The following is a 23,957-nucleotide window of genomic DNA, read 5'->3' on the forward strand; positions in this document are numbered from 1 at the left end:
GTACTTAAAGGGAGACAGACTCTGTGTGTGACCTCGGGCAAATAGGTTAGCCTCTCTGGGCCTCAGTGCCCCATCAGTAAAATGGGGACAATAGCACTGCTTACCTCGCAGGGGAGTTGTGAGGATAAAAACACGAAAGACCGTGAGACGCTCAGACACGATGTGATGGGACCCGTAAGTGGAGAGATGTTCCGAAGGTTGATATTGATACACACACCACAGAGCGGTGTCTCAGCCTTGTGAGGCTGCAAAAACGAGCAGGTGAATGAGGGAAAACAGACGGTCGGAAGGGATTTTCATGCCGGAAGTGAAGAAAACATCTCTAAATATCAGTCCTACAGTGCGTTTGGGAAGATCTAAAGTAGGTCATGGTTTAATGGGAGCTTGTGTCTTTTAGTAGAATCCAGTTTGGCTCGTCCCTATTGAAAATGGGGGCACTCATTCCTTCTCTGCTCTATTTCCACTCAGTCCAGTTGAGCTGGAAATACCATAAAAATCCCAGTTTTCATGGTACTTCTGCCCTGGCCAACATTCAAAGGCCCACAAAACCTGGTTGATGGGGGCAGAAAGGGAAAGTTAACCAGACCTGAAAAGAGCTGGTTTGGGTTTTTAATTTGCCCACGTTGATTAGGAGGTGGTATTTGCAGCTGGTAACGTGTGACCTAACTCCACCTGCAGTAACAAGCAAACAATACATCGTGAGAGACTAAAGCTTGGACAGATGTCTGCAACTGTTTCATCTGTGCATAGCAGAGCTAAAGTTAGAGTATGTGAAAAATATGCAGAAATTTTTTATGTGCGCACAAAATAACTGTAATCAAAAACCCAATTTTCTGGAACATTTTGAGCACTTTAAGCTGGTAAAAAAATAAGCAAGAACATTTTGCAAAAAACGTCAAACATTTTCGACGAGCTGTAGCTAGCCTCGTTGCAGCACCCACTGCCATGTTTGCAAGTTTAGGGACAATTTCACGAGAGACAGTGGGCCCAATTCTCCTTGGCCTTGCTGCTGTGTGCAGTCATTTACAGCAGTGCAAAGCGGGGGATGAGCCACCAGCCTGTTCTATTGAAGCCAACAGAGCATCACCAGTTTACTCCAGCCTGGCCATGGCACTAGAGTGGAATATTACACACTGGATAAGTGGAAATGACTGCACAGTTTGCAGGGCAGGGGAATATAGTGCTAGGGCATGTGTGTGAGAGAGAGATTATACACTCCAACTAAATCATCCCAGCCAGGGCTTTGTCAAGTCTGACCTTAAAAACCTCTAAGGAAGGAGATCCCACCACCTCCCTAGGTAACCCATTCCAGTGCTTCACTGCCCTCCTAGTGAAAAAGTCACTAAGCCCAAGACAAAGCCACTGAGAGTTGGGTACAAACCACTCTCAGTTGAGGGGTTCTGGCTAGGGAACAGTCTTCCAGGGGAGGTCAGGCGCATCCAGTGTCTGAGTATCATTAGAAAACGCTGTACAACTTTGAGAAAGCCAGGTCCCATAAGTGACACTGACAATACAAACCTCACTTTCTATTTCCAACCCTCTGTCAACACCCGAAACACCATCCCCCAAGCAGAATTTTGACTCCCAAAAGGGAGAGTTGCCAAAGACACCATGAAATCCTCTCGGAGCTTTGCTACTCTTACCAATTATATGTGGAAGCCGCCCAGGTACTATGGTGATGGGCAACAGTCTAAAAACCTTTCAGATAGATATTTAACAACCCCCTAAATATCCCTGCACAGTGAGAGACCAATACCCCAAGCTCCCTCTGAGCATGGCCTTCTCACAGAATTATTCAGAAGGACATCAGACGGTCTGGAGGGTAACCAAAAGGACTGATTTGTGCAGCTCAAGCGTGGATCCATTTGGAAAGGCCTGTTCAGTTAGCTTTTCCTCCTCCTTCCCGCCAGCAGGACCCAGCTCCTAATGCCAGCTACTCCAGCTTTCTCGCAGCACATGCCTCTTCTAATGTGCTGGGGGGAATTGCCTAATTCACCACAGCTGGGCTCAGCCATAGTCATGGACAGGAGCCACAATCTCTGCACCGAGGGGCTGTGTACTTTAGTTTCCTCTGCTCAGGAGAGAGTGTTAACTCTTTCCTTGCCATCTCCTGGTTAGGGTCTCGTTGTCTCTTCTAATAATATAACTGTCAGATGTCTTCTTCGGGTTTTATTGCACACTGCTCAGAGGCCTTTCAAGGAGTGTCTAATACACAGATAAAACAAACATAGTATGGAATAGCCAAGGTACACCCACATGTTGAAGACTGTGCAGTTCTGGTCGCCCCATCTCAAAAAAAGATATATTAGAATTGGAAAAGGTTCCAAGAAGGGCAACAAAAGTGATCAGGGGCATGGAACAGTTTCCATATGAGGACAGATTACAAAGACTGGGACTCCTTAGCTTAGAAGAGAAACAACTAAGGGGGGTGGGGAGAGATAGGATAGAGGTCTATAAAATCATGAATTGTGTGCAGAAAAAGTGTTATTTACCCCTTCACATAACACAAGTACCAGGGGTCACCCAATGAAATTAATAGGCAGCAGGTTTAAAACAAACAAAAGGAAGTATTTATTCACACAAACGCACAGTTGACCTGTGGAACTCATTGCCAAGGGATGATGTGAAGGCCAAAAATATAACTGGGCTCAAAAAGAATTAGACAAGTTCATAGAGGATAGGTCCATCCACATCTATTAGCCAAGATGGTCAGGGATCCAACCCCAAGCTCTGGGTGTCCCTAAACCTCAGACTGCCAGAAGCTGGGACTGGATGACAGGGGATGGATCACTCAAGAATTGCCCTCTTCTGTCCATTCCCTCTGAAGCATCTGGCACTGATGACTGTCGGCAGACTGGATACTGGGCTAGATGGACCACTGCTCTGACCCAGTATGGCCATTCTTATATTCTTACTGTGTTGCTTTGAGCAAGTCACTGCCCAAATCTGTGTCTCACCACTTCCCTATCTGTAAAATGAGGATAATATTTACTCTCCTTTGAGACCCTTGGGTGAAGAGCTTTATTATCTTTTATTACACACCTTGTTCCCATTTCTGAAAGACTGCAATAACATCAAGTGGCCACCCCCCCCCCCCCCCCCCGTTACTAGATATGGCCTGCAATACGAGGCAGTGATTTCCAAGAAGTGAGCCATTCATGCAGACTTTACAGTCTTGCCAGTTTCATTTTTCCCTGGAGTAAAAAGGTGGCAGTTGTTTTGAGCAATGGTTGTAGGACGTTACCCCTGGAACTGACACTGCCTTAGCTGTAAGTGTGGCCTGAAGTGGCTCTCTGTACCCCCCACCATGGTGATACTGTAGCGCTGTTATCCTACCCCCACAAACCGCTCTCCCTTGTATCCTCTCTTTATTGGGGGTGCCCTGACTATACAAAGAGTCAGACAAGTTTCCTCTGGTCGAGGACATAACATGTCTCATGAATTGCAACACCAAAGCTTCATTTGCTTCAGTAAACCCAGAGAGCCAGATAGTCTGGTAGACACCTACAATCCTTAATAGTCCAGTTGGGGACCAAGTCAGACCAGCCATACATTTGGATCCAGAGCCTAGCCACTCTAGTGTAAATCAGGAGTGACTCCACTTAAGTCAATGGAGCAGAACTGGAGTAAAACCAGTTGCAGGGAGAGAAGAATCTGACCCTGGACACCCCCAGATTCCATGGTGCGATACTGTATGGCTGATGCTTCCTAGCTGAGGATGTCCTCTCTGGTGAAATGCTCATGTGTGCTTTGTTTCCTTCCAGGGCTAGGAAAGAGTTTTCGAGAGGAGCAGTGCGAGGCTTTCAACGGCTACAACCATAGCACCAACCGGCTCACCGCCACTGTTTCTTGGGTCCCGAAGTACTCGGGAGTCTCGCCTCGGGACAAATGCAAGCTCATCTGCAGAGCTAATGGCACGGGTTACTTCTATGTATTGGCTCCTAAGGTGAGCAGGAGGACAAACAGTGTGAACCAGGGAGCGTGGGGGAAGGGGGGCGGCTGTAAATGAAATCAGGTAAGGAGCTGTAGGGAAACACAAGGGCACCTGGAAATGAGTGAACAGAAGGATTTTTTTTGACCCAGCGGGTGACATGTAGAATTCACTGCCCCGGAGGCTGGGATTCCAGAAAAACGAGCCTGTTCTTTGGCTATCAGTGTTATCGTGGGGCATAAAGGGGATTAGATGAGAGGCCGTGTGCCAGATGAGCTGGTGTAAATCAATGGAGCCGTGCTAATTTACGCCAGCTGTGGATCTGGCCCCATGCCTGGACCTGTGTTTGTAAAGCATCCCAGATTGCATGCCTATGGCACTAGATCAAGAATAAAGGATAACAACTAGACACTTCCCTCCGGGGATTCTGGCTCACACGCACAGGGCGGGGCCGGCTGCCAGATTTGGGACGGGGCATGTGGTGCGCACATGACACCGCCGAAGGGTTAATCGAATCTCAAAAGCTGCTAGTTTGCAGGGTGCTGCCCTCAGGATTAAATGTGAGGAAAGAGAGGAAGAGGTGGTTATAGACGTGGCAGTCAGCAATCAAAGAGCACCGTTCTGTTTAGTACCTCTCGAAGGCACAGCCCGGAACGGAGGCAAAGGCGGCTTTATGTCCTCCAACACAACAACACCTCCACACTGGGCTGCTCTTTAGTTTAGAGCAGCTGCCGGCTCAGTGGCACATGGGGCTATGATAGTCCCAGATGGGCACCCAAAAGTTCTTTCTTGGAATGCCGGTGGAACACGCACAGGTGGGGCAAATATCTTCGCCTGAGCACAAAGTGACTTGATTGCTCTGCTTTCCCTCTGCCTGCGGGTCAACTTCAGGTTGTGGATGGCACTCCCTGCGCGCCCGACTCCACCTCGGTCTGCGTCCAGGGCAAATGCATCAAAGCGGGATGTGATGGCAAGCTGGGCTCCAAGAAGAAGTTTGACAAGTGCAGCGTGTGTGGAGGAGACAACAAGAGCTGCAAGAAGGTCTCGGGCTTGTTCACCAAACCCATGTGAGTGCCAGAGGATCCTGCTGCTTTCCCAGTGTGCCCTATAAAATGGGCTCATGGAAGGGAGGGACCAATGGCAGTGTTTCCAGGGATGGGAGAGCTGCCTTTAGCTTCCTTGGTTGGGCCCGAATTTTTGGAGCACAAGGCTCCAAGTTCTAGGCTACTCTCAGGGGTTTCAATCTGGTCTCTTGCACTGGGGGAGAACTGTCTACAGTTGAACCTCGCTAGATCAGTGGCTCTGCACCAGGGGTGCGTGTACCCCTGGGGGTACGCAGAGGTCTTCCGGGGGGTACATCAATGTATCTAGATATGTGCCTAGTTTTACAACAAGCTACATAAAAAGCACTAGCAAAATCAATACAAACTAAAATGTCATACAATGACTTGTTCATACTGCTCTATATACTATACACAGAAATATAAGTATTTTATATTCCAATAGATTTTTTTATTTTTATATGGTAACAATGAGAAAGGAAGCAATTTTTCAGTAAGAGGGTGTTGGGACACTTTTGTAGGATTTTGTAAGCAAGTAGTTTTTAAGTGAGATTAAACCTGGGGTTATGCAAGACAAAGCAGACTCTTGAAAGGGGTACCATCATCTGGAAAGGTTGAGAGCCACTGTACTAGATGACTCAGGGGCTGATCCTGGACCAGAGACCCTTTCAGCTGTAGGTTTCTGAATCAGACCCAGCCCAGGTTGGGAGTGAGTGGATGGTTTTATTGTGGCTTTCTAGTGGACTGTGTAAAATGAATGATGGCTCTCAGCCTAGTACCTAGTGGTCAGGTGTCTACATCAGAAAGACCCAGCACCATAATTGCCTGCCTTGGTAGCCATCTCAGCAGGGGGACCAAGGAAACCCATGCAGACTGAACTCCTCTCTCATCACTAAAGGTGATCCCTTCAGGGTTGAGGCCCACTGGGGAACAGGGAAGCCTACCCTGATGCTGTCTGTCCAGCACCTCTTGTGTGGATTTGTCAGGGCCAGGAAAGTCTCAGGAAGCGAGCTATCGAGCAGCTGTGGGGCTGCAGAGTACTGAAAGGGCTGGAATAGGATACTGTGGGTCAGGACTGAGGCATGCCGGCAGAGCTGTGGGGTCCCTCTGTTAGTCTAGCAGAGGGGGGTTCAGGCAAGGGGAAGGGCCCCGGCAGAGCTGGGAGGGAGAAGTTTGGGAAGCACCGGCCCTAGAGAGGATGAGTCTCACCGCTAAGAGCAACAGCCTATAAATGAAAGGCCCAGGCCCAGTGATGTTGGTGATGCTGACACCACCTCCCGGGTGGCTTGTCTGCTGTTCTCTTACAGGCACGGCTACAACTTTGTGGTGATCATCCCAGCAGGAGCCTCCAGCATTGACATCAGGCAGCGGGGCTACAAGGGCCTCATCAGCGACGATAACTACCTAGCTCTGAAGAACGGCCAAGGCAAGTATCTGCTGAACGGGCACTTCATCGTCTCGGCTGTGGAGAGGGACCTGATGGTGAAGGGCAGCGTGCTGCGGTACAGTGGGACGGGCACGGCGGTGGAAAGTCTCCAGGCCTTCAAGCCCATCCAGGAGCCGCTGACCGTGGAGGTGCTGTCAGTGGGGAAGATGACCCCACCACGCGTGCGCTACTCCTTCTACCTGCCTAAGGAGAGCAAAGACGACAAGTCCTCTTACCGGAAAGATGGGAAAAGCCCGCCCGTGCTTAACAACAACGTCCTGAGCATGTCCAACCGCTTGGATCCGGGCAGGCCGAATTACAAACGCGTGTCCTACAAGTGGGCAGCTGGTGGCTGGGAGGCCTGTTCCGTCTCCTGCGGCAATGGGCTGCAGAAGCGCTCTGTGCACTGTCGCGACTCCTACGGCCAACTGGCCTCCGCGTGCGACGCCGCCCAGCAGCCCGTCGATGTCAGGATATGTGGCGACCCCTGCCCCACGTGGGAGGTGAGCCCCTGGTCCCCCTGCTCCAAAACCTGCGGCCGGGGCTTCAAGAGGCGCCTGTTGAAATGCACGGCGCGGGCCGGCCAGCTCTTGCCTCGGGATCGCTGCAACCTCAGGAAGAAGCCTCAGGAGCTGGATTTCTGCACCCTGAGGCCGTGCTGACCCCGTGGGCGCTGCTTCCAAAGAAGGCCTGGTGTCTCTCTGGCTGGAGATAAATGGCTGAAGGCTGAACAGCAGCTGGGGGGAGGGAGAGGGGGAGCTGTCTGAGGTGAGGGGTCTGTTACATAGGGCATATCAGCGGACAAAAGGACTTGTATGCAGGGCGAGAGCGTGCCCACATGAGAGGGGTGTTATAGAACAGGTTGCTCAGAGATTAAGTAAAATAAACATCTACCTCGAAGCTGCCAAACTGTCCAGGCTCCCTCCCCATCCAGAGGATGCTATGGGCGTGGTAGGAACAGGATCGGTCTCTGGGGACTGCTCTCCGGGATCGAACAAAACACCAAGGACAACAAGAGTGTGTTTCTGTATCGCCATGGCGAGCCTCCCTCAAGGCTTCAAAGGGTCACGCCCCAACCCCTGAAACACTAGTGCTAGATGGGATCAAAAGGAATTACCATTGCAAGGACGACAAACTATACTGCTTAACGACCGGTGCAATAAAGTGCTGGGGTCTATTACGAACCGATGCCTTCAGGGCTTGCTAGCAATGACTCCGCAGCCGATGTGTTGCTGCTCTCCAGACCTGTGCAGCAGCGTTGTCATGCAGGGCTGTACGCCGGCCACTGATCGGCGGCTTTTGCTTTTCATGTGTATGGACCGAACAACGTAGATTCTTATGGTGCTTAATATCCATATTTTTATTCTCCTTCCTCGTGGTTTACGCAAACCCTGCAGACCTGGGGTAATTTTGTCATTTCCATTGGATCCTCTCAGAACACTATGCCTCTTTATATGGTGCTTTGAGAAGGGTGTGTGAAGGGGCAGTGTACCCCTAATACAGCGTGGGTATGTATTTTAAAGAAACCTCTTTTGGCCAGATACCATTTTACACTTAGGTCCCTTTTTGCTGTGCTAATAGTGTAAAGGTGCCTTAAAACGAGCATAAGTTGCATTCCCGTGACCCCTTTACGCGGCTGAAGCTTAAAGGGATCTCGCTGTATGTGAGAATATGGCCATAATTCTAGGAGGTACTGCACAATCGTGCCCCACCACAGTGCTTCCTGGTGGAAGAATGACACGCTGCCAAGAGCATTGTATGCGTGACTGCCCTGGGTGGCAAATACTGAGTCTTTTCTCAAAATGGTGCTCCATGTATGTCACTAACTGTCACTCCGTGCCCAGTACTCGCACTATCCTCTTCTCCCAACGTCTTTGTTCAGGGTTATTTCTTAGGGCTTGTCTACACTATCGCGCGGGGTCGATCACGAATAGCGTAGCTGAAGTCGACGTACTTAGATCGACTTACCGCGGTATCTTAACTGCGGTAAGTCAACAGCTGACGCTCTCCAATCAACTCCGCTTGCACTCCTGGTTCTGGTGGAGTACTGGAGTTGACGGGAGTTGATTTATCATGTCTATACTAGACGTGATAAATCGACCCCCGCTGGATTGATCGCTGCCCACCAATCTGGCAGGTAGTGTAGACAAGCCCTCAAAAACACAGAGATCTTCGGTGCTGAAATATAAAAGAAACGGGGACTAACTCTCCTTCCAGCAGATGTTTGTATGGGCCTTTCTGGCCTTCAGATATATGCCACATACCCTGCTTAAGCCCGTCCCTACGTTTATGGGTGTGTCTATCCTGCAACTGAGGAGCGTGATTACGTCTTGTGCATACATACTTGAGCTAGCTTTAATCTAGCTAGCTCAGGTCCCTAGCAGAGACGTTGCAGTCATGCATGCTTCAGCCCAGGCTAGCCTCAGCAGGGGCCCAGGAAGGTTTGGACAACCTTTGCTGAAGCACAAGCCAGCAGTTTCATTTCTCCAGGACCCAGATTAGATAGACTGAAGGTACCTTGGGTAGGTCAACTCAAACTATAATCACACCCTGCGATTGCAGTGTAGACAGACCCTAAGTCTGCAAGTGTTCCCGCTGGCATCAAGGGGACAACTCACAGGCTTAAAGTGAGGCATATGCCTTGCTGAATTGGGACCCCCGTGGCCCGATTTCCCCACCTGTTCAATGGGGATCATGATACTTGCTCATTTTTTGCAAAGCTCTTTGAGATCTTAGCATGGAAGATACCAGAGCAGGGGAAAGTATTTTTTATTATTGGCCCTTGGCTGGGTTGCAACTCAGGCACTGAACCGAAGACCAACTGCCTTCCACTGCCAGAGAACGGCAGCTAGCTGTAACCCCCCCCTCCCCGCACTCTAAAGTACATGAGCAACTCATATGCAGATGTTGCTTGGCAATGGGCTAATTGTCCATTCCTGCCCTTCTATTGGGCTCCTCGTGGCTCCATCATAGCCTGTCTTACCCACATGCTCCCTTCCAGCCAGCCCACTGAATATACTTTGATAGGACACTCTTCCAGAGTGAGCTTGCCTTCAGGAGCCCACCTCTCAAGTGTGGGCCCCTAACAGAACAGCTCAAACAAGAGATTTGGATGCTGCACTGAGCATCTGCATCTGTTGGATGTTCTGTCCAAGCTTTGCCCATGGATCATTCTCCAGCCCCAAAGCCCTATATTATCAAGAGGATTCCCTCTGATGTTGTGATGCCAGCAACAGTAGTTCGGGAATCTCTTCTGGGGCAGCTTCTCTACCCTATGGGGAAGATGATTCTTCCTTGTCCCACTGAAGCAAGTAGGAATTTTGGCATAGACTTGCATGGGACGGGACTGGGCCCATAGATCTCTGGGCTTCAAAATAACCCCAACTGGAAATTCAATAGAATTCTGATTTTTGATTACAAAGGGCATTAACCACACCTAATGCTGGATTTCAGATCAAGGAACTATAGCACTGGGATTATAGATGGTTCTTCGATGGCAAAACCCCTTTCTGATGGATAGATTTAGGGCCTCTGGGCTGGATCCTCCTCTGGTGTAAATCAGTATAGCTCTGTTGCCTTAATTACGCTATTGACTTTGATAAAGCTACACCAACTCTCTCTCCCCACCGTCCTTCACAGATGCTGTGCAGAATGGATGATGGGGTTTGTTGTTACCTAACTCCAGCTGTGGTTCAGCACTGCACCTTGTCCTCTTTAAAGGCCATAGTTAACAGAATCAAACCATGCCCCGTCTCCAGGACAAATCAGCTCTTCAGTGTTCACTGCACTTTTCTTCCCAGTGGTGAGTGATCAATGAGCATTGATAAGATAGTGTCAATGCTCAGCACTCCCATAATCTCTCATGATATAACATTAGTATCGGCATAGGGGAGAGAGAACTTGGACTAGTTGGTTACTGGTTACAGAAGAGAAACAATATGTTTTAGTGAGAGAGGATCAGGAGAAAGGAAACTAAATCCCATTGGGCAAGCAGTTATCAGGGTAGTCAAAGAGTTCTGCACTAGCCCAGTGCTTCTCAAGCTATGTGATGTGGGGGGGACCGGCAATTTTTTTTCCCCAATGTGCACGCAGACCAGCAGCCGATGGCTGTTGGACTGGCACCGGTCCGCGGACCACCACTTTGAGTGGCACTGCACTAGGCCATACTGGACCAGGCCCTAGATTATACAATGTCTGTATGTAACACTTCTACTTTACCTCTTTCCCTGTCTCAGAGTCCACCCCCTCCACATCCTTAGGAATATACATGACATTTATTGGTGGGGTTTCTGTGTCTAGCACAGCTGAACCCCTACCGCTTCCAGTTGTGCAGCTGGTCCTGAGGGGCTGCCCTTTGTGTCTTTCCACTGAAAGAATTGGTTCCCAACACCATCAAGAATTGTCAGTCGTGGGGGGCAGGGGTGGGGGGTTGGGTTTGTTTTGTTTTTTTGTGGTTCTTTTGCAAAATGTATGGCAGAAGGACAGAAATGCCTATTGTACTGGCTGCTTTGTGTATACCATGTATACTGTACATCAGTCTTTGCTGTTTGTGCATTGATAGCAAACCTGAAATAAAGTGGTATTTAACAGTTCCATCTGATTCTTTGGGGGTATGGGTCCGTGCATTCTGCCTACTTGGGAGCAGAAACTGGCCATACACTCAGCCTAACCCTACTAGGGTTGGACTTTTATTCCATACGGGTGTATCTTCACACATGTTAACTGGTCAAGGTACACCCTAAAGAGCCTAAAGTTTATGGTAAGGAGCTAGCATGTATCAGACAACAAGCTTGGCTTACCTACATGGAGGCTGGCAGAATGAAATTTGTTTTTAAATATAATTTCAGATATACTGATGTTTAAAAAAAAATGGTTAAAAACAATCAATTTATGGGTCCACAGTTGTGTGAGGGGCGGGTCAGACAATCTGACAGTAAAGATTCAAGAAGTTAGCGCTTTCTAACAGTTAAAACAGAGTTTACAGTGGAGCACCTCTGAAGCCAGGCTGATGTGATGGACATTCGTATCCCCCGGGACCTGCCAAAAAGATGTGGAAAAGGTTGTCAAGTGACGGACTGGCTCAATGTGCCAGAACCCCTTGACGCCACAGAACAGTGAAAAACTTTGGCTCTGGATAGAAGAACTTTCAACCCTGGCAATGTGGAGTGACTTGTTTCAGTGCTCTGTTCAGTGGTTTTGGGTCAAATGCAGCTCCTCAGCTGACCTGATGGTTCTCTTACCCCTACAGGCCGGGGATCCATTCTGTGCTAGTTTCAACAAACATATCAATGTCTTTTCTTGTCAGGCTTGCCAGTTCCTTCTTCAGCGACTCTACCAGGGCTAATGGAACGCTGTATTTTGGTAGCCTTATGGGCTGCACATGAGGTCCCCCCACCCCAACTTCAGTTTGCCCTCTAGGTGTCCATCTCTGGAAGCAGGTCCTTATATTCTGTTACAATGGACAGGACCCAGGGTGACTGTTCTCCCTCTTCTCTCACACGGAGGATATTTTGGTATTGCTCTGTGATTAAATCTATGGCTTTTGCTGCCCTGCTGCCCAGCAGCGGGTGGTATGTTTGTGGGCAAACATATTTGCTAAGTGATAATATCTCTTATCGACATCCTGCGTTTTGTTAATTGGCCTAACAATGGTTTTATTGTACATCACTAACACTTGGTCACATTTCTCCACTCGAACATTGCTGCTTATCGCTGTTGCTAGGATTACACTGCAGCTGGCTCCACAATCTAGCTGGAATAAACTTTGTCATTGATCCAAATATGGCAGTTGAATGGCTAGCAGCCTCCTCCTGCAGCGCATTGAGAGTCTTTGGATGTGCTAAAATCATATTGCAGACATCATTCTCTCTTTCCTCCATTGCTGCATGTACCGTTGCATTTTTCTTTAGCATTGGGACATAAAATGGTTCCTGTTCCCCACACTCCTTGCACCACTGCCCATAGCCCAGGCACTTAACTTCTGCCATTTTTGCTGCTCTCCCTAGTATATACACGGATGTCTGCAATCCCAGTCGGTCTGCCTCCATCCTGCTTCTTTTAGTGAGAGCCTGTGTTCTCGTTCTGCTGTCATTGTTTTGATCCTGTCTCTGGACGGTTCAGACGCCTGCAAATAACAAGGGTATTTCTCTAGGGTTAGAGCCGTTTCTCTCCACAATCCCTCTTGTAAGCTTGAGTCACGTCACCCGCATGCCCCCGCCGTCAAGGAATCTTCATGTCTTCAGAATTACATGTGGGTGCCAGAGCTCTCAGTTCTGTAAATGTTAGTATCCATTCCCTCTTCTGTGTTTGGTTTCCAGTAAAAAAACAAAAACACTACTCTTTCGACAGTCTCTCTGCCTAGGGTCATAGTCCTCAAACACACTTATTAGCGGTTCATGTTTTGGGCATTATTTCTGGCAACAGTGTCTCTCTCACTTCTTCTCCTTTTCCCCAACGAGAGAGCTTTTTTTTAACTGTATCTGCATTTTCTCATCTTTTGCCCCATGGTCAGCTTCCTATAAAGACTCGGTTCTTGCTTCCATGCTTGTGCAAGGTTTTTGGGAGAGAAATTTAGCATTGCCTATGGTCTCCATCCCTCCATGCTGCCTGTTTGCTCTGTTTCTGGATGATGCTTTGTTGGTCTCATTCTTGCTCACTGAGTCTCACTAGACTGACCGTTTCCACTCTGTTTCATGCATTGTGTGCTGGGTAATGGCATGAGATTACTTCAACTAACCATTAAAATAACTATTTACAGGGATGCTGCAACTGCAGCTAACATTCCAACCATGTGCACGCAGACTGACTTCATGGTGCCTCTTCCAAACGTATTCCTCCTGCAACCTGTGCTCCTTCTCTGATGTTCCATGCAGGTTGCTATAAGCTGCATCTTCATCAGGCCCACTCAGTGCTTATGTTACACCAATTACTCCTTCTCAACTTAGACTCACACAGAGTTAGCTGTTCATTTACATTGGTGTAATTCCCATGGACTGCAATAAATTAGCTGTGAATCTGGCCCACTGAATGTAACTGAATCTAATCTGGAGGAATTCCCATGCTTTGGGGCTAGAAGATGGTTGCTTTCATTGCTGAAAAGGAAGGTGTACATTAGAATAGCCTGCACAATACTTTAACTGACCCTTGTTTACACCTCCTTGAGGCTCCTCTGGACCATCTTATTGACCAATGCTTGAGGGAGTCTAGGTATACAGAGGTCTGAAGGAGTCATACTCAAAGGGATGCGAAGTTATACCACTTTGCACATCACCAGTGAGTTCTTCCTGAATGCAACTCCAGATTCACAGGGGTGCCGGTGAGAGCAGTTTGGCTCATTAGCAATGTTGCTAGGTGCTTAGAAAACATTAGATATGCCTTCCGTTGCTTGCTCGCGGAACGATTCCCAGCACACCCTTGATGAGTCAGTTCCTGCTCCTTAAGTCATATCAACACCAACATGAGATAAGCCCCAATTCCTTCCCTGTAGCAGGACAGGTCTGCACAGAGACAAGGACTGTCACATCCAGCTCTCAGCAAGGACAGTTTGTCCTTTAATTTTATCCCAAACAAAGGAAACGACAGCTTGATTATCATATTGCAGTAGCTTGGCAAATTTTAAGGGCACACCAAAAAGTTTGGGGGTGAACATCTTTTGCACAAGAAATTGCTACCACTCCCGCATCTAAATTATCTATGGAAAAGTGATTGATAGTTTGTTCCTCTTTCCACAAAAGAAGAAAAAAAATTCTGCTCAACTAGGTCACAATATTGCAAGGGATTCAGTTACAAACAGCTTTATCAAGATCACATGGCCAGATCCTCAGCTAGTGCACATGGGCTGCGATCCAGTGATTGGAATGGAGCTATGCTCATTTACACCACCTGAGGAGCTAGCTGGAATGTGTACATGGCATAAATGTCTCCTGCTGCTGGAGAAGTTGGGAATAAGGGAGACGGAGATATTGATCCTGTCCCGTTACGATTGTTGGATTTCTAAGATACCAGCAAACCAAATGTGTAATAATCGAGTCTGGTAGATGCTGGTGTGGTAGTGTGGGCATCTCTCACTCTGTCATCATTGCTTTAGAGTGAAATTCAGAGGACCCGCACAATTTAAATCCCACTTTTGCACAAGATCTATGTGCCACTTAAGTCTCACTTAAGCACAATGAGCTTTGTGCTAACCCTCTGCACTGGGGTGAACTTTACTCTTATTCCATACCTCCTCCTCCGAGTGCCCATGTGAGGAGAGGTGGGGAACTGAGTTCAAGTTAACCCCTTGTTCACTGGGGACTAGATAGCACCACTGCATCTCATCAAATGCCCCTGGGGCGGGGGGCGGGAGGAATCTATGTGGATGCAAAGAAACCATCTCCAGGCGAAAGACTAAAGGAAACAACCACCACTATTTGAAACCCCAGCTCAAAGTAAAGTGATTAGAGTCTATGTTTGGTCAACTCCAAGTTTGTTTGCTCAGTGCCTTGTCTGGGAATATCGCCTAGGGAAAGCTGCACAATTGCTTAATGTATCTGAGAAATAGACTATTAAAGGGCATGACATAAATGACGTACGTGATATGGAACAGCCATATCAAACAAACTGTTCAGGAACAGGACATGGCCGAAGAACAAACAACATTAAAAAAAACAGAGAGCCAAACTAGTGGCAGAGGAAAGAAGTTCTTACGGACAGGCAAAATCTCAACCAAGTGCTTTATCTCAACCCCAAAATACAGAGTTTGAAAAAGAAGTACGTAACATTCCAACAAAGGGTTAGAAAATCAGTTTTGTGATAGGGGTGATCCCTCAGTGGCCATTAGCCATGATGGTCAAGGAGGCAGCCACATGCTCTGGTGTCCCTAAACCTCTGACTGCTAGAAGCTGGGACTGGACAATGGGATGGATCACTCAATAATTGCCATGTTCTGTTCATTCCCTCTGAAGCACCTGGCACTGGCCACTGTTGGAAGACAGGATATTGAGCGAGATGGATCATTGCTCTGTCCCGGTATGGCCATTCTTATGAGATGTGTTAAGACCAATATGGTCAGGTAGCCACCTAAATCCATATCTATGCCTATGGATTTGGGTGTCTAGCTGTAGGCACCCAAATTAGAATTTTTCCCCCAAAAGGATCACTTGGGTAAGGTCCTGAATGCTGAAGGCCAGAGCTGCAGCAGTTGTGATTCACAGAGCTCCTTTGACTACAGTGGAGTTCTGGTGATGGATACCAGCTGAGGATCTCTCCCTGAAAACTAAAATTATTGAGAGTTCAGAATGCTCAGCACACTTTGCAGGATTGAGCCTTATGGCTCTCTGACTTTCTTCAGATCTGTTATCCCAGTGAGAAAAATCCCATACGACCACACTGAATTTGACAGTTACTCCAGATTTACACTGGAGTACCTGCACTAATGTAAATCTGTAGATTTCCCTGTGGTCAGACTGGGTTTAAGGGACATCAGCTTCTGGGTTTCTGACACGGAGCTGTTTTCTTTCCTATTCGTAGGGTCTCCCTAACAACGTGGTTCAGTCTGTTTTTGTCTGCATCTGGGAGATACTATCACCAGGTCCCCAGGAGACAAGTACTGATACACCTTGGCCACATTGGTCAGATAAACCCGTTTTTAACCACAGCCAGTCCTTACGTCCCTCCTCTCAATATGTCTACCCCTCCAAAATAGCCCCCAGCATCTAGGAGAAAGGGAGCAGGAGATCACTTCAACTCAGCGTCCTTTCCCCACCATCACCTCAGCCTTTGGCTGGGTTAACTATAATCACCCAGGAGCCATCCCCAGGCAAGCCTTGCTCCAGTGAGGCAGCTGATGTATATATCCACACCATTTAGAAAAGAGCAGCTTAAAATAGTTGGGAGTACTCTGCACAGCAGTGAAACTCGATGCTGGGTTGTTGTTGCACCTCTCTCAAAGGATGGCTTCTCTTTAAGGGGAAGCAAGGTTCAGGAAGAGATATGGAACCTCTCCCACTTCCCAATGGACATGGGCCAGCATGAGATGGACAGTCTATTGAAATGGAGATGCCACATCACCCTACAGAGGGAGGAGAGCTAATCGCTCCAACAAAGGAGGACTGTTTATTACTGTTGGTCTGATGGTAGCTCCTCAAGGGCCCAACTGAGATCATGGTTCTAGGCGCTGTGCAGACACAGAGTAAGGGACAGGCCCTGTGCTGCTGACAAACAACCTAATGGGTTGGAGGGGAAGCAGAAGCACAGAGAGGTGAAGTGACTTGCACAAGGTCAGCAACAGATCTTGGGGCTGAGCTAGGGATCCAGATCTCCTGAGTCCCAGCTCAGTGCTTGATCCACTGGCTCAGTCGTGCTGACTTCCCCTTGCAGAGAGTTATGGCAAACCCAGTGCCTTCTGGGCAGAGTCCCCAGTCAGCTAATGACGTTAGGCTATAGCAAGGGGACAAGTCTGTCCAAACAGAGCCAAGTTGCTCCAGCCACTCGCTGTGGGGAACCCCTCCGGTTTGTCATGGCAATTTGGCAGTAACTGCTATATGACAGTCACAGGGATGTAGCGAAGCTTGGAAAGCCCATGGTGTTCATGGGCGATATTCAATTTGAGGGGAAATGATGGTTCTTAGGAACTGTTTTAATACCAAGAACCATAAGACAAAGGAAAGGGTATTTGTTCAGAGTGTCTGACTCAGCTGTCTGCAGTTCTGGGGTTTCCCTCAGCCGTGCCCAGTGCTCCGGGTCTCTTGATGGCCCCGTGGACTGGGAGAGGCTATTCCAGGAAGGCTTCACATTTTAGGGATGGGTCAGCTTGCAACTGCAAGGCCATTTCCTCTGAGTGGGCAGTTTCCAAGCTCTCTGCTGGCCACCCTGGGTGACGAAGTGCCCCAGGCATTAGTCACTGACCTGACAGCACTGGGCCTCCTGATCTCCTCTGCACTCAGGCCGAGAGCACTATTTATAGAGTGCAGAGGAACGTTCGCTCTGAGAGGGGAGGGAACGAATTCAAGATACAAGGGGGTAGCCTTGCCTCGCTGCATGGCAGGGCGAGGCTGGGGCAGTGCTCAGAGGGGGAAGCTGCAGTAAAACCCCAGCGTACAGCGGCAAGTAGCATTGGTGGCACTTTCCCTTGAGGGCCGCTCCTGAACCAATGCCTCAGGGCCGTGCCGGGCCACTGGAGGTGCCTCTTTTCACGGGCATCAGAAATCTGGGCTTCAACTACCTGATGAACATGCAAAAAGCTCCCAAAGAATGACAGCCTAGCGGTGAAAGCACTGGAGCGGGATTCACGAGACCTGGATTCAGTTCCTGACTCTGGCCCAGATTTCCAGGACAGATGAATTGTGAGCAGTGACACTCCCCTCCCTCACAGGGATGTTGAGAGAATGATTGATTCATGTCCAGGAGGTGCTTAGGTAGTACAGTGAATGGAACCATAAAACTATGGTATTGAGTTGACCCTCAGTTACCACAGTATCTGAACGCCACTCAATCTTTAGCGTATTTCCCCTCACAACATCTCTGTGACGTACAGAAATGCTATTATCTCCATTTTACAGACGGGAAACTGAGTCACAGAGAGGCTATGTGATTTGCCCAAGGTCACACAGGAAGCTTGTGGCATAGCCAGGACATAAGTGGAGCAATAGACAAGAACAGAGATGTAGGCATGGCCCAGTTCAGTTGGGGTAATTGCTACATTTTACCTAGCCTAAATCTCCGTCCCTGTTACAACTGCATGCAGTATTGTTCTTTGCTACTTGTGTGGTGCTGCTAAGCAGCTCTGTGTAGCAGCCTAGAGCAGGCTGGAATAAGTGACTCCTATCTAACTAGCAATCACGGTTACTAACCTTTCAGGATGAAAGGAGTTGTGCAAATATAATCTTCTTATCAAAAAGGAACTGTAGAACCTCTTATTCCTTCCCAAGGTCACCTTGTGGCTTTGTTCACTGTTCAGACTGGGAACTGGCTATAAGGCACTTATAAATGTTTCCCTGCTGCCCACCTTTAAATGAATGTTTCTGGGTTTTAATTCCCGTTCGCTCTGTTAGCACCTCTACACGTGCCAGCAGCAGGGCCAAGATGTGCCAACAGCAGGTTGCTTTCAAACACTTGCCATTAATAAAAGCACAATAGCACCTTATAAATCACATTGGGCCGTGTTTTGCTTTTAGAGGGAAGTCATTTACTAAAAGGCCCAGTCACTTCGATGGAGCCACCAAACAGGAATTATTGCTGTACTAATACAACCCGCTTCCCCTCGCCCCCCCCCTTCTTTCTCTGAACTTTATGGAGGTGTTCGGTGCTGCGCTGAATGCATGGTTTTAGGGACATCCCAATGGTCTCCTGGAGGTGGACTCGCAGGAGTCCCTCTGAGAACGCCAGCCCAGGAATTCCCTGAAACTCTCCCAGCTGTCAGGGATCATTTACAAAGTCTGTACTAGTGGCAGACAGGGAGAGGGACTAGTACAAACGAGGGGTGAGGGAAAGAGTCAGGTAGAAGGAGGTGTAGATATCCCTGGAGTCAGACAGCCGGAGGTGCAGGTAAGTGGTGTTAGGTAGAGGGGAGAGGACTTAATAGAAGTAGCCATAGCATCAAGCAGACAGAGGACTTCTGCTGTCTGTTGAACATTATAGGAGAATCATGATGCATGCTTTTCCCCAGCTGCATTTATCCCAGAGCATTCTGGAGGAGCGCACCTCCTCTTCTACCCTCAGAATGGCTCTGAATTTGCCCTGATGTAATATGCTCCCCTTCGGCCCAGGGCGGTCCCTTCGATGCATTCGTTTGTGGTCGTCAGCACTAAACCCTGGGAATCTAGTAGTGACTAGAGCTGTTCAGAATGTTTCAAACAATTTTCCTCCCATGGCTTTGGTCTTCTCCCAGGGAAATTGCAGGGGGTAGTTGTGGGCAATTTCTCCACTTACACTAGGGCATGATGGCAGGGCTCCATCCTCACTCGTTTTGCACAGGCACATAAGGCCGTTAGGTTCTGGTGCCTTTGACCTAACTGGTAGCCAGCCCAGGTCAGCAGTCAAGGAAAGGTCAGCTCTGTGAAGGGAGCTCCCAGGGGGTCTGCATTGCAAAGCTATTGTCTCTAAATACCGACCCCCAGCATGGCTGTGGAAACTGACCTTTCCTATCCAGAGTGTAGTATTGTTGTGTACTATGTGGATAAGCAGATCTTTAGGCTTTTGGGCCATCAGTGTAATGCAAATCATGAGCAATAAACTTTGCTAAGTGATTTAATACGCCGTGCGGTTGGTGCCCGGGAGGAAGTCAGATGTTGCTTTCTGTGCAAATCCACTAATTTTTCGCTCCCAATTCATTCCTTATGTATCCCCGTTTAAGTCAATGGAAGGAAGATGGCTTGATCTGTGCATATGAAATACTTTTCAAAATTAGATTCTGATCCTGGGTCTGGGACTGAATGGGATTTTTGCTTGTTTTTCTTCATTCTAAACGGAAATAAAAGGAATTGAGGGTGGGGAAGAGAAGTGTATTAAATGTATTTTGAGGGAGAGAAACCTTCCTAAGCAATGTTAAAAGGCCTCCTGGTGTTTCTTTTTGGTCAGAGGATTTAGTTCTGATTGAGATGTGGCTTCAGATCAACTCGTTGAGCCTGGGTTCCTGTTTTGTTTTTGTTTTTTTTTGGCCAAGAGACAAAAACAAACAGACGTAGATTGAATTAATGGGCCTAATTCGTAACATGTGGAGTGAAATGCTGCTCCCAAGTGCAACCAAGCTGCGCAGGATGACTTGGGGCTCTTAGCAAGTCATGCCTAGCATCAGAGACATAAAATACAGGCCGTCATGTGGGGTCGGCAAAGCCAAAACAAAAATGGAAGCCTGCACCGGAGGATGATACCAAGTGACGTGGTCAACTCCTTTCCCGCTTGGATGACTGAAGACAGCTGATTCGCTTGATGCCCCTTAGTTTATTCTGCTGTGGTCACTGTTTATTGCAGGACTCCTGTCAGCTGACCACTGAATTAGCGTGCTGGCTCCATCTTTTTTTAAATTGTAACCACTTTTGCAGACAAAGCAGCTGAAATTAAGTCTCCAGCTCTTCAGAAGGTAAAGAGTGAAGAACAAATTGGGGACAATTTTTTCCACTTAGTAAGGGTGATGTGTCTTTAAGGGAGGTGGAACTCTCTTGCTCCATCCAGTGGGAGGAGATAGGTCCTGGGCACCCCAGCTGGCGCGAAAGGGGCAGTTTTATGATATCTGTTGAGTGGGCAAGAGGTGCGAGTCATTGGAGGACACTGGGTACAAGCAGCCTCAAACTTTGAGCAGGTTTGAGGAAGCTCATGGCACAGTTGGGGCCTGCTTGATTGAAGCCAGGCTAAAAATCTTGTACGGGATGGACTGGCGAGGAGCCTGGTGGCAGACCTTTCTGGGGGTCCACAAAGATTCAATGGATCAGCATCAAATTTAGTCCCCATCCACTTACAATGCAGAGTGGATGGTTTGCTCAATAAACCAACCAACAACATCTGGAACAGAATCCCTGCCTGACACCTGCTTCTGTTGTTTTAAGCTGCTATTAGTCCTTTAGAGCAAAAGAGCGAGAGTACGTTCAACTCCAGATTGGAATGGCACAGCAATTAGCAGACAGGACCTACCTCGCTCGGACATAGCACTTGCATCCATAGCTCTTAAAGCGCTTTACAAAAGCGGCAGGCGTCATAAGCCCCATTTTAAAAACTGAGGCATGGAAAAGTGGTGGGGCTGCCTCAGGTCGCCCCGCAGGTCAGAGGAAGAACCAAGTACCAATCCAGCATACTATGCACTGAGCCACACTACCTCCCATAGGCCAAAAGGGTGAAGGATGGACGATGATCAACAGGAAAGCGCCTTCTACTCACAGGTGGCGAAATCCTGAAGTCCCTCCTCTGTCAAGTCTCCCATGGATGTCCAAAGGAACTTTGCAGTGGCAGAGTTGTGGCCCTGGTGATTAGTTCTCAGCTTGAGCTTGTCAGAGCAGAGAACAGTGAAGCACCAGGAAGAAGGGAGAATTGCCCCCATTCTGACAGAAGGCACGAATTAAGTGTCTCTTTCCTCCAATGTTGTCACATGGAAATGCCCCAGTGTTTCCCAGCAGAGTTCAGATACTGACAAGTTACCTTGCATGCAGTTTGCTTTTCAGCAGAGCTGACCTCACACTGCAAAAGCAAGATCTGAATCAGAATTTCAAACTCCCAAAGACCACAGTAGATCAAATCTGGGAACTTGTCTCAAGTCCCTCTCCAACTTGTGTGTGAGACTGGGGCACTTGAACGGTTTCCTTTGGCTGACTGCAGGCTTTGCTAACTGTCATAGCCTTCTTGCCACAACGTGTGCTCTCCAGAGGCAGTTCTGCCCAAGATTTGAGTCTAGCCAAGAGAGGCTCTCCATGCAGGAAAGTCTTTTTTTGGCCCCAAGCCAGTTTTGACTATCTGATGCTGATAATGGCCCCGGACACGTGCCTGCAGGAAGTCTGGACCAGTGCCAGATAAGCATCAGATCTATATCAAGAAAGGACGGACCTAATGGCATGTTTTACATTACTAGGAGGTGGGTGGGGAATAGCTCTAAAAGCCTCTAAGTGCTGCTGATCTGCAAAAGTGAGAAAGTAGGGGAAATACTGATCAGTTATGGGGTGATGCCTACTGAGCTTCCTAAAGAATCAGACTCCCTAGCCAGGAAGCTGATGTTAGAGCTGCCCAATTATGCAACATGAAGATCATCAGATTTGTCCAGCAATTGTAACCTGGAGAATGGGCCTAAACAGATTGGTGGCAAATATGCTTTCAGCTCCTTGCTGATAGTCTCGACGGTACCAATGCTGTATACTGGGAAGCAGTGGAGCTCCATGCTGAGGTCTCCATCACAGACTTTGCCTTTATGAAAAAAAGGCTTAATCCTCAAAGAAATGGCACCAGAAGGAGGAAGATTACACTCCTCTTCTGAGATCCATGTCAGCATCTCTAATGAAGGGTGGAAAATGAGTTGAATAAATCAGGCAGCTGTTAAAGATTATAACCTTTAACTAAGTAAATCCTTTAGAAATTGCAGCCACGGAGTGATCAGGGAGCACTTTCCATCCGAGTACCACAAAAGACACTGCTTTTGGATTTGGCGTAATTCACATCAGGTGCAGCCAGGACACCAGCCGAGCCTGATGAAATCGCGGAGGGTAATTTATTTTAACGGGATTATTTTTACATCTTTTTCTTGTAAACGAATTTAGCGCTGGTGAAAGGTGCCAGCCCAACATCCCTGGAAACTGAAGGTCTCTCATTTTCTACATGATAAGAATATCAGTATAACAATGACAACTAACAATTATATGGGAAATTCTATGCTACAGAGCTACTGCTCTTTCCTGTCACTTGAAGGATGGATACTGGCTAGTGATTGCGGAGATTAGCAATAAGCATTTTCCCTCCTTTTGGGACAGGATAACTAAAGTCCCCAGTTGCACTTTTTCCCACGTGGGTGTCCAGGGGATTAAGACCCATAAAATCTAAATTCTAATCCCAGCTCTGCCACAGATCTGCTATTTGATCTTGGGCAAATCCTTTGATCTCTCTCTGCCTTGGTTTATTTTTCTCTAAAGCAGAGATAAAACTTCTCCCTCCACGGGCTGTTGTAAGGATAAACTCCATTTATGACTGTGGGGTGCTCAGAACTGGGGCCATGAGGGCCATATCAGCATGTCAAGTGCGATTTTCTGCACGTAGATAGAGATCTCCTGAGCTCCAGTTCTCCAATTTTTATCTTGCACTTACACATGCCAAGTCTCTGCATGCACGCTGAGCAGGATTGCCTCCACATGTAACTGTAGCAATGGAGAACAGCTGCAGGGGTGGTGAGAAATACCACGGACGCTACGCCCAGAGACTTTTAACACACTGGAGTCCAAACGGACTCATCAAATGAGATGGCCAAAGCCAGCCTTCCACCATTGCAGACTGTCAGCTGCTCTCTGCCTGCCTGCCACCATGGCTCAACAGGGCGGGACCCATAACGGTGATAGACTTATTAACAAGTAGAGCACAGTATCGACACAACTGTTTGGCTACAGCTACACACTGTGCACGGTTTCCCTTTCTGCACCAGCCCCTTTGATCTCCGCGACCTTGACCTCACCTCTCAATGGACCAAATCATCTTCAGCTCTAAGAGACTTCCGACAGCAATGGGTCTGGGTCTCCTTTACACTAAGGCCCCTTTATACCACTCTGGCAATGCAGAGGAGCCTTAAAGTGGGTGTGTGAGATTTAGGAGACTGAGAACAGAGCAGCTCAATCCTAATTAGTTTGAGAAGGGTAGGGGGCAAGTTAGAATGCCAGCTGGAAAATCAGCCATAAGCTACTCTGTGCATTAACTAGCTGGTAAATCTAGCTCAGTTAGACATGATGGGCGTGCTGCAGCAAATACTGGATAAAGTTCTTAAGCCTGTGTTATATAGGTCATTATAATGGATCCTCCTGGTCCTAAAAGCTATTACATTTACCCAAGCTATAGTAGGTAAGAAACTCTTATGTATTGATATATACGGTGTCCCTGAGTCAAA

General features: G+C 48.0%; 1 protein-coding gene across 1 annotated transcript in view; it reads left to right on the plus strand.

The window, feature by feature from the left end:
- The window catches only part of ADAMTS15 (ADAM metallopeptidase with thrombospondin type 1 motif 15), a 30,486-nt gene extending 19,476 nt beyond the window's left edge, over positions 1-11,010 (plus strand). Inside the window, exons 6-8 of the mRNA XM_073320854.1 lie at positions 3,765-3,946; positions 4,823-4,998; positions 6,300-11,010. Of these exons, the coding sequence (XP_073176955.1) occupies positions 3,765-3,946; positions 4,823-4,998; positions 6,300-7,080 (1,139 nt within the window). The 3' untranslated portion in view covers positions 7,081-11,010. The remainder of the gene's footprint in view (positions 1-3,764; positions 3,947-4,822; positions 4,999-6,299) is intronic.
- The last annotated feature ends 12,947 nt before the right edge of the window (positions 11,011-23,957 follow it).

This window comes from Lepidochelys kempii, chromosome 22 (genome assembly GCF_965140265.1).
Source record: "Lepidochelys kempii isolate rLepKem1 chromosome 22, rLepKem1.hap2, whole genome shotgun sequence".
NCBI lineage: Eukaryota > Metazoa > Chordata > Testudines > Cheloniidae > Lepidochelys > Lepidochelys kempii.